The sequence below is a fragment of the Poecilia mexicana genome, unplaced genomic scaffold (genome assembly GCF_051168715.1).
Source record: "Poecilia mexicana isolate PSO_F unplaced genomic scaffold, ASM5116871v1 scaffold_6, whole genome shotgun sequence".
NCBI classification, from domain to species: Eukaryota; Metazoa; Chordata; class Actinopteri; order Cyprinodontiformes; family Poeciliidae; genus Poecilia; species Poecilia mexicana.
In genome coordinates this window covers 11,760,419-11,770,275 of record NW_028263375.1, presented here as the reverse complement: position 1 = coordinate 11,770,275, position 9,857 = coordinate 11,760,419, and the positions used below count along the sequence as shown (strand labels likewise).

The window sequence follows — 9,857 nt, the reverse complement described above, 5'->3', positions numbered from 1 at the left end:
TGATGATTATGGCTGATAACTAATGATAATGCAAAATTCAGTTTCTCACTTGATTAGAATATTACATGAGATCAACAAAAAATAATCATGAAAACAATGGCTGAGTTGACAGGAGGTGTCCACCAGTGATCAACTTTCACCCAGTCCTCAAGCCACATATATACTTCCTGCTCACAGAACTGGATCTTCTTCATAAAATCAAGGAAATTATGGACAACTCTCACCATTCTCTTCATGAGTCCAGTTTGGGAAAACAGCGTCTTCAGTCAGAGGGTTCTTCAAATTAACTGTAACGCAGACCACTACAGGAGAGCTTTCCTGCCAACAGTCATCACTATCTACAATAACTTTTTGAATAATTCCAATTAATGAATTACATTTAATTTCCCTTTGGGATAAATAAATTATTTCTGAATTTGGATCCAAGCATATTAATGGAAAGTTTAGTGGAAGGAAAAAGTGTAGCAGGACAAAATACACAGTCGACAGTGAAAACAGCAGCCTTGAGAGAAAAATGAATATCTGCAATAGTGAGGCTTTTTCTATTGGTCTTTTATAATATTCTAATTAGAGAACACTGAACTGTGAGTTTTAATAATCACCAAAAGTAGTACCGTATTTTCCGCACTATAAGGCGCACCTAAAAACCTTCAATTTCCTCAAAAGCCGACAGTGCGCCTTATAATCCGGTGCGCCTTATATATGGACCAATATTGAGACACAACAGGTCTAGCAACAGACTTTACCACTGGGGCCACGTTTCATTGGCTAATGCCCATTTTACGTCACAGCGCAGCTACCACGTGCGTGACCGTCTCACAAACACAAGCTACAGTAGTAAACACATGCTAATGTACACTGTGGACCATTAAAACCATAAATGCCGACTTACCCAGCCTTGCAAGAACAATAGGCATCAGTGATCTTGTCCACAGCTATATTTATGCTGAGGGTGTGAGGATCTGCTGTTTTCCTCATCTGTCAGTAGATTTTAGCTGTGACGCGCACAATGTTGGAGGCATCCCGTGGCTCAAACACCTTGATGTCGTCCAAAAAAGATGACATGAACTTGTTGGTTCCCCTGTACATTGTCGTGGCTGATATTTTGTGAAAATCCGACAGAAATGCTACGCTAATTAACTCAGATCGAAATGAAAGACGTCATGTTTACACAGACATGCAATAGGCGGCTTACATAGTTGGTCCACTACAAGCAGCCGCCAACTTCTTTTTCCCCGTAGAAGAAGAAGTGCGCGGTGCATGCTGGGATAGTTATCAGAACGCTGGTTTGTTAATAAAGTTTGATAATACATTTAAAACCAGGGGGGGAGGGGCAGGGGAAGAGAGACAGAGACTGTGGCGGTAGTGTGTCGGTTGGTCTGTGTTACCCAGAAAGCAGTTGGGCACAATATCGCAACACCAACACCGTGAGTGAAACAACGACTGGGCCAGCCTACTATAAAAAGTAGTCGGGACCATTTTTTTTTAAAATAAATGTGGATGTGTAATAATAGAGTATGAAGTGTCTATTCTATGCGTCTTATAATGCGGTGCGTCTAATATGAAAAAAGTCCTAAAATAGGTCATTCATTGAAGGTGCGCCTTATAGTGCGGAAAATACGGTAAATAGAATATATATCACTGTGTAATAAAGCTATATGCAATTTTACTTTTTTGAGTTACTGAAATACATTCAATTTTCAATGATTTTCCAATTAAGATGCTCATAAAATGTATTTGAATATCTGTCTTTAAAATGTAGATTTATATGAGAAGAGAAATAGAGTTCAGATCTAAGGAAAAACATCACAACATATTGTATGAATGAAAGAGTTTTCATTGCATTCAGTCATGGCAGCAATAGCTGATACATACTCAACTGTGAATTTCATTAGGTCCCGTGACTGATCATTTAGGGAAACAAACGTTAAATGATAATCCACCACCAACACAGACGAAACAAAATGATCATATCTTTTTTATGTTTGGTGGTAAAAAAGGGAAATACAAATTAAAAGCTCAAATAAACTGAAATTCAAAGACATTGCAGAATAAACACTAAATATCCACTAAAAACTGGAAAAGAGAGCTACACATTTTAAAATGTTGGAAAATAAAAAACAAAAAATTTAAATTTAAAGAAAATAACAGAACAGTAATATATTCACAATGACTCTGTGGTGATACAGTCTCCATCTACTGACCTTTGGATCACCTGAGGTTTCCCAAGGCTCCAGCTGTACTTCATTATTATAAACAATAACCTTTGGAATCTATTACATACACAAATGTCTAACAAAATTACAAAGAAAAAAAGAAGCAAAAAAACAATTAAAAAAATACAAAAAAAGAGCAGCAAGTCAAACATGATTATTTCAAACAACTCAAGAAACACATAAAATGAATAGGACAATAAACTACAATAATAATAAATCAAGCACTGTGACACATCTGAGGTGAAACCAAAATGAAGGAAAGCTAATGTGAGGCAGTGAATTGTGACTGAATCACGGTGCGGCAGTTTGGAGAGCTTCCTCTGAGGTATCTCTGTCTGCTGCAGCCTCCTGCGACGCCATATTCGCCTCTTTTAATGGAGCCATGTCTATGCTCGCATCTTCTTCAGCTTTCTCATCCGGGATGTTTGCTTGTGTGGTTGCACCGTCCGCCAAACACGTCTGTGCGTCTGCCACAACCTCGTCCTGAGAAACTGTTTCTGTCGAAACGCAGTCCGTGGCTGCCGTGTCCACGCCGGGCTGAGTTGTGGCAGTGCTGTCAGTGTCTAAAGCCTCTTGAACAGTCCTCTCAACGTAAAAGAGGATGTAGGCCTTGGCTTTCTTCACTGTGTCCTCATTGGTCAGAGTCACTGTGCTGTCATTGAAGTGGTACCAGTGGCCCTCGTGGCTGCCATATGCTGTATAATGCCCTGATCCAACCCTGCGATCACACACACACACACACACACACAATCACGTTTTACCTTCTGAATTTTTACAGATTCATCTATTGCTGGTGGAGCAAACAGGAACACAGTCAACCTGAACGTACGGCAGTGGCACAACACTGCCACTTAGTGGCCATATCTGGCATAGCAACAATTATCTGAATGTACTTTCAAGGACTCTCTCTAATGCCTTTTCTGTTTTAAACTGCAGCTGTCCATATAACGTGTTGCTCTATAATTCAGTGATTGAAATCTTTGGTTAAATGAGGCGTTCGTGCAGAGGATTCACTTTTGCAGCTGAAAAGCCCTGCAACCTGTCAAGGTTATTAGGCTGCTGCAACATAAATGTTCTACAAACGCTTTTGAAATGAGTACTTTGTAAGTAGACATAAGGCCAGAAACAATGAATATCATTATACTTTTTTCCAAATATATCTTAAACAAAATGACTTGCGTAAACCATGGCAGTAAAGCCTGAATGATGCAAGACCTTGACTCACCCAGATCCATGGTGCACAACGACAGCAGCAAGGTCATACAAACAACTCCCTGGTAATGTGTTCTCTGGCTGCAGAGGGAAACGAAAGATTTCAATCATGGAAATGTCTTTTTTTTTTCAAGAGCAACATGTTTGGAAAATCACATCTTAAGAAGGTGCTTTTACACTTCAGGTTTGTTGTGCACAAGATCCCATTACACGCAAAGATTTGCACCAGAATGCTGTTGCCGAACGACTAATGGAATAATTTACAGCTTACGATCTAAACTAGAGTATGCATGTTTGGTTCTTAAAACTTGAGACAAATACTGAGGGATTTTGCAAATATAAATACAGGATGCAATGTATGCAATGACAGGCTTAAATTTGTAACAGGTAGGGTGAACCTACTGTTTCTGTGATGTAGGGGGAGCTGAAAAGGAAGAGACTTTCATGAGCTTTTCCTCATTAATTAAACTGTTAAGAGCTGAAATACCAAATTTACTCACAAATGTAACTTTTTACTTAACCACTATACAGTATTCACTCATCTACCATCAAAAATAAAACTTGAATGCGATCCAACATTCAGCTCTTCTGGGAAGGCTTTCCATATTGTTTAGGAAGTGTGTTTCATGGACATTTTTTAACATTCTTCCAACAGTGCATTTGTGAGGTCAGACATTGATGTTGGATGAGAAAGTCTTGCTCAGAGTGTTTTGCTAGAATTAGAACCAAGAGTTGCTGTTTTATCAAGCTGAGGTCAGGAATCTCATATTCTTCTACACCAACCTCACTCATGCATGCATCTCTATTGTGTACTGGTGCACAGTCATAGGAAGGGGATATTCTCAGACTGTTCCTACAAAGTTGGGAGCATGAAACTGTTCCTAAATGACTGTATGTTGCCACAACAAATGTTTCTTTCACTAGACCTAAGGGGCTAGGCTAGCTTGTATTTTTTTTATTATTTCTTAGTGAAAAAAAAAAAAAAAACTTTCCAGATATTAAAATGATATAAAACTACTTTAAGTAATAATGGCTATTAAGATGTTTCCAGCTCACCTCAAGTAAGAAGCCCCTCATGTCCAGGCCCTTCAGCGGAAACTCCACATAAGTGTCCACCTTGTTTCTCAGAAAGGCAGTCCAGTGGAACCGTTTGAGGTGCAGGCACAAGACCTACATTTCCAAACCAAAACAAAACTTTTTATGCCTCTTAAGCCTCAAAGAACGAGAATAAAATAAATAAAAGAGTCATTAAGTCATAAATACATATGTCTCCCTCACACCTTTGGCAGCTTCTGGATCCAGAACTTCTTGGTTGATTTCTGTCGTTTTTTACACTTGTGGCAATAATATAGTTCTGTTTCATCAAGTTCTTCCAGGTCAGTGAAGCTACGCAAGCAGTCTACAACACATTAAACAAATACGAACCTGTTTTAAAGATAGCATAAAAAAGAATGGCCAACAAAATTGGTTATCTTCAACAGTATTAGACTTACCACGTAAAGTGCATATAGGCCCTGGGTCCTGGTCCTTACTCCTCTTTTGTCTAAACTGACTAGGAATGTCCAAAGAAAGATCTGAAGCAACAAGAATGGTGAAGAAAAGAATACTTAGTTGGATGGATAAAAGTTTTATCATGCCTTCATTGATGCCATATGAAGAGACAAAAACATAGACAATAGTGTAATTTGTTCTTTTCCAAAAAAAAAAAAAGCAATCTGGAGGTGAAAAAAACTCAACTTACCAAGAAATGGATCAAACTTTCGAGATTCTGTTCCACATATCAGGCAGTTAACTTCGTTCTGAAGTATACCACCAAAAACAGACGTGACAACACTGGAAGTCCCATTTCTACACAGAATCAGACAGGAAGATATTGAAAGTAGTTAATAAAAAGGGAGACTGTCGCATTTGGAAGAAATAAAGGAAGCCAGATTTTTGACATAGAGTCTTTTTGACATATTAAGATGCATATTACAAGCAATAATTATGACCCAATGAATTATCTAAAAAGCTATAAAATTGATCATAAAAAAACAGTTATCAAAGTAATAAAAAAAAAAAATTCAAGACCATTTAATGGGTGCTAGAAACATGACTGCGTGAAAGCTGCCGCTTTGCGGTTAGGAATTTTACTGCACAACAGTATGAAACACTTCAGTACTAAGATACGTGGAGGTTTAAATAGTAAATTCCATTTTGATGAGATGCCAACGAAAATGCTGGCATGATAATTATAAATATGTTTTCATATGTTTGCAGAAGATATATATGTATTTCTATTTTCAATAAACATAATTAGATCACATTGTACTTTTTTTATACCATGACTTTTCCTCATGATCAGGCAATACCTTGAGAATCTCATACTTTCAGCACCACAAACATAAACAAAGAAAAAAACAAAACCAAAACTCAAACAGACTCACATGCAGCATTTACTGTCTGTGGTGGAGAGTCTGACTCCGTCCTGAGGCGAGACAGGGTAAGATGCCCCGTTACGGCTGTACTGGAGCTCCCTGTGGAGGTGGTCTAACAGGTAGCGCATGAATTCATGAGCATCCTGCTGCTGATAGCCCCTGTATAAACACACATGGTCTTCTATTACAGCTGTGTAACATTCATTGCAAAGGAAGAAACAAATTAAGTAGCATTTTTTTTTTTTTTACCTGAAACTGGGCATGATTTTCCATATGGCATAAAATAAGGAGTCTGGACTAAAGGCGGTCTGGCTTCCTTGCCATAGGGAACAAAGAGTTTTCCTGAACTCCTCCACCAAGGAACTGTTTAACAGAAAACAACTATTTTACAAGGCTGCCTAATCTTGAACAATAACACAAAATCTAATACTCTTCTTCTTAAAGCTTACTTCAGATAATCTGACATATTCCCCTGTGAGATTTATTTTTGTGCTCCTCAAAATACCTCGTGATTGGTTTTACATGACTGGCAACAAATAATTTGGCTACAATATGACACTTCGAAATGAATGGGAGATTTATGCCCATGAATTCTCCTTCCTGCAGAAGAGGACCTTACACACTGTTGTTCCCTTGGCTGCGGGTGTGGTACATCCTCCTTCCTGCCGTCTTACCACTGCGCAGGGCAACAGCAGGCAGCTCCTTGAAATAACAGCTGAACTGTTCGATGTTGCTGTCAAAGGAAGAACATTTTGTCAAAATAGAAACTGAGGTGACATGTGGAAGCAGACAACATCCAAAAAAATATGCCAGGAATCTCAGCTTCAACTTTACTCTGCAGTCACATAGTAAGATGCAATAGAATCAGAGCTGGAGAATTTTATTCATCTCACTAATTCTCAATTAAATTGAAGGGGAATGCTACGGAATATAAACAGGAGTTTACTAAAAAAAAATTAAAATATTAAACAGATTCAAATATTAGAAAATAAATATCAAATAGTATTTTTATATAACATGTTTTGATACTATTAGATAATCCTGCTGCATGATACAAAGATGTATAAGTAGAGAAACCTGGCCTTGACTGCTTCTTGTTTCTAGGCAGCCTCTGTAATATCCTCCAATGTGCAACAGACTGTATTAATAAAGGCTGACTGGTCCTGGGGCCCTGGCTCCACTGGGGAAGAACTACTGATTTTGTGCTGTAAATCCAGTGGGCCACCCACGTCCCTCAGAGCAAAGCCTTACCTGAGCGACTGCAGGATGGCGTTCATGAAGCATGTGTTGCCCAAGTTTCGAAGACCAGTGGCACCCACAGCCACCCCGTCCTGAAAGAGGGGAAGCTGAGGATTAAATCTGTCAAATCTTATGGAAAGCCATTCTAGATTATTCTTAAAGTGGAATAATACTTACATTGTCTTTTAACAGCTTTCCATCTGCAGCTGAGCTTTCTAGAAGTTTCCTCTTCCTCTGTCTGTCTCCCAAAAGCAATGAACTGAAAAAAGGATGAGGTTTTGTTTTTAATTTACAACATATGTGAGAAATTGTTTGAAAGTCAAATACCATTAAAATTTCACATAATCTTTGAGGCAAATTGTTTTGGTCAAATATTTTAGGAACTGCAGAGATGACAGAATAAATAATCAATCAAATGCACTTTAAGGCTCTATTAGTGAATATTTTTACTTACTTTTCTAAACTCTGGAGATGTTCTCTCACCTTCTGTGTATGCCCAAGTTTGGTGTCATTGACAACAAAGTCATCACATCTGTAACTACATGAAATAAACAGTTACAACACACACATTTAAAACAACAATTTCTAAGAAATATCTGCATTGTCACACATTAAAGCTTAAGTGCATCCATAAAAAAAGGAAAGTTAAATGTTTGAGTTATAAGGAAATGTAGCAAAACTGCATTTGTTCTTGGGAAAACTCACCAAAATACACTGAAGTTGCTGCAGTCCATGCAGACAGAATGATAGGTTTTATCTTTCTCCTGTTTTTCCCCCTTCCTTTGACAAATGCTGGAGCCTTGGTTCTCTTCAAAGTGTTTCTTGGCATGTCCATTTACATATCTATATAAGAATTGGTAATTTAATAATGTAAAAACATCAATAATTACCAGAAAAATATATTAAGAATAAAAAAAAGAAGAATCAGGAATTCTGATTTTCATATCTTGGCTTGTACAACACAGGATTATTCTGTTTAATTATGCAATCAGACTATGCAAATTAAGGACTATGCCCTCTATCCAAAATGCATAATTTTTAATTGAAGTTTAATAATTCAACTATATCTAATCACAGAACACATGTCTCATGTTTTCCCGTTCTACACTTCATAGTAAGTTGAGTGGGACAGGTTTCCAAATTTTGTATAAATCACGACATCAATGTATAAAGAATGTAAACACGTTACATCCAGGCTGTATCTTAACAATGTTGGGGGAAAAAAGTGATGTATCCATCCATTATCCAGCAGACTAAGCAGAAAAGTCCAGATTTATGTAGTTGTGAATAAATAATGCAATGGTTAAAACTATCCAAGGCTGACAAGTTATTTTTTTTCATATAATAATAGTAAAACTTACAGTATTAAATATCTTTAATCAATACTTCCATTTTGTCTAAATTCTAAATATTACTGGAACAAATGGCAAGAATTGGTTTATGTCAAATACAGGCCTAATTTAAACAGTTTTTAACTAGGTAGCTTCAAGTCCATAACATATTCAAGACCTACCTGGTTAAAAAAAAACTCACTTACCTGATAAACTTATATCTACCTTAACTTGAGCAAGTTAAAGATAATTATGTCAGACTGTCCTTCCATTGTAGACAGGCCTTCCTTGCTTAGACAGTTTGACCTATGTCCTGTAATCTATTTTTGTTTTTATCATTGTTTTGTCTTTTATTCGTTTCAAATGTAAAGAGCTTAATAAAAAATGCATTATTATTAGTATCACAAGAGAAAACTAAATAATAGTTTAGTTGTGGTTTCTTGTTAATAGCAAAACTCAGCTACTTACCGTCCACAGTGAACCATCAGACAGGTAAGGCAAATCCATGGACTTTTATTCGACCTGCAAACTAAACATAAAACATAACATAATAAAGCAAAATGGTGCGTTCGATTGAACCATTTTTTTTTACTATTACTATAACAACTGAATTGTGATTTGCCCTTGTGGCTGTTTACTTGTAGCTACAGAGTGGCTAGCAAACTGACACAGATACGATTTTATGAGAAGTCTGACTTGGGGATAAGGTTAAAAAAATGTACCCCAGACTGCTCCAACTGAACTACCTTCACATTAGTTTTATAAACGGAACTGAGACAAATGCCGCTCTTACCATTACAGCACCAGGAGGACGGTGTACCGTTAGGGAACCTGGGGGAGTCGGTGGTACAGCTTACGTTAGAGCTGAGATGAGGGCACTCCATCAGCTCCACAACTCTATGGACAGAACAACACCAGCAGTACCAAGACAAGGACTCTACAAAAAACCCTCAACAATACCAATTGTATCCGGCCAGCTAACAATAGTTAGCCAATTAACCTAAAGCAGCTAGCGAGTACACGTTTTCCTGTCTTCGCTAACGCCAACGCGTTAGGTAACTAAAAGAGCTTTCACTTTTCAGACTAAGAGTTCAAATAAAATCAACCCTCGGTAGTTTCCACCCACACATATTGTAAGGTAAAACAGTAACGATATCTTTGGTGTTTACGCAGTAGGTAACTGCTGGCCACAAACAAATGGATATAACTCAAGGAAGTGACGTACATTCCACCGGCTCTCGCTGGTTTTCGTCACAAAGATGAAAAGCCTCAGAGAAAAGCGCTTTAGCGCTTCCGTCCTTGTGCATAAAAGATAGAAATGGGTGTGTAGGCAGTCTCATCGTATGTGAGGTAGCACTATTTCTTTTTAATGCACGATTTCTTACCTTTTCAAGTTCTATATTTAAATTAAATTTAGCTAGTTTTCGTAAAAACTTCCTTTC

General features: G+C 37.6%; 1 protein-coding gene across 1 annotated transcript; it reads right to left on the bottom strand.

Moving 5' to 3' along the window:
- Positions 1–1,816: 1,816 nt before the first annotated feature.
- Positions 1,817–9,652, bottom strand: usp3 (ubiquitin specific peptidase 3). The gene is made up of 15 exons (XM_015001933.2): positions 9,209–9,652; positions 8,884–8,944; positions 7,790–7,927; positions 7,539–7,622; positions 7,262–7,343; positions 7,097–7,176; positions 6,465–6,578; positions 6,095–6,208; positions 5,855–6,004; positions 5,170–5,276; positions 4,922–5,002; positions 4,709–4,827; positions 4,485–4,598; positions 3,442–3,509; positions 1,817–2,934 (listed from the first exon to the last, which is right to left on the bottom strand). Exons 1-15 carry the CDS (start codon positions 9,297–9,299, stop codon positions 2,508–2,510), a joined length of 1,830 nt encoding a protein of 609 aa, XP_014857419.2. The 5' UTR covers positions 9,300–9,652; the 3' UTR covers positions 1,817–2,507.
- Positions 9,653–9,857: the final 205 nt, after the last annotated feature.

Bases quoted from the DNA above. Each gene is read 5' to 3' on its own strand.
- usp3 (XM_015001933.2), bottom strand. From the start codon at position 9,299: ATGGAGTGCCCTCATCTCAGCTCTAACGTAAGCTGTACCACCGACTCC. The intron at 8,945-9,208 runs GTAAGAGCGGCA...TTTTATGTTTAG, and splicing joins GTCCTCCTGGTGCTGTAATG to TTTGCAGGTCGAATAAAAGT. The intron at 6,005-6,094 runs GTAAAAAAAAAA...GTGTTTATACAG, and splicing joins AAAATCATGCCCAGTTTCAG to GGGCTATCAGCAGCAGGATG.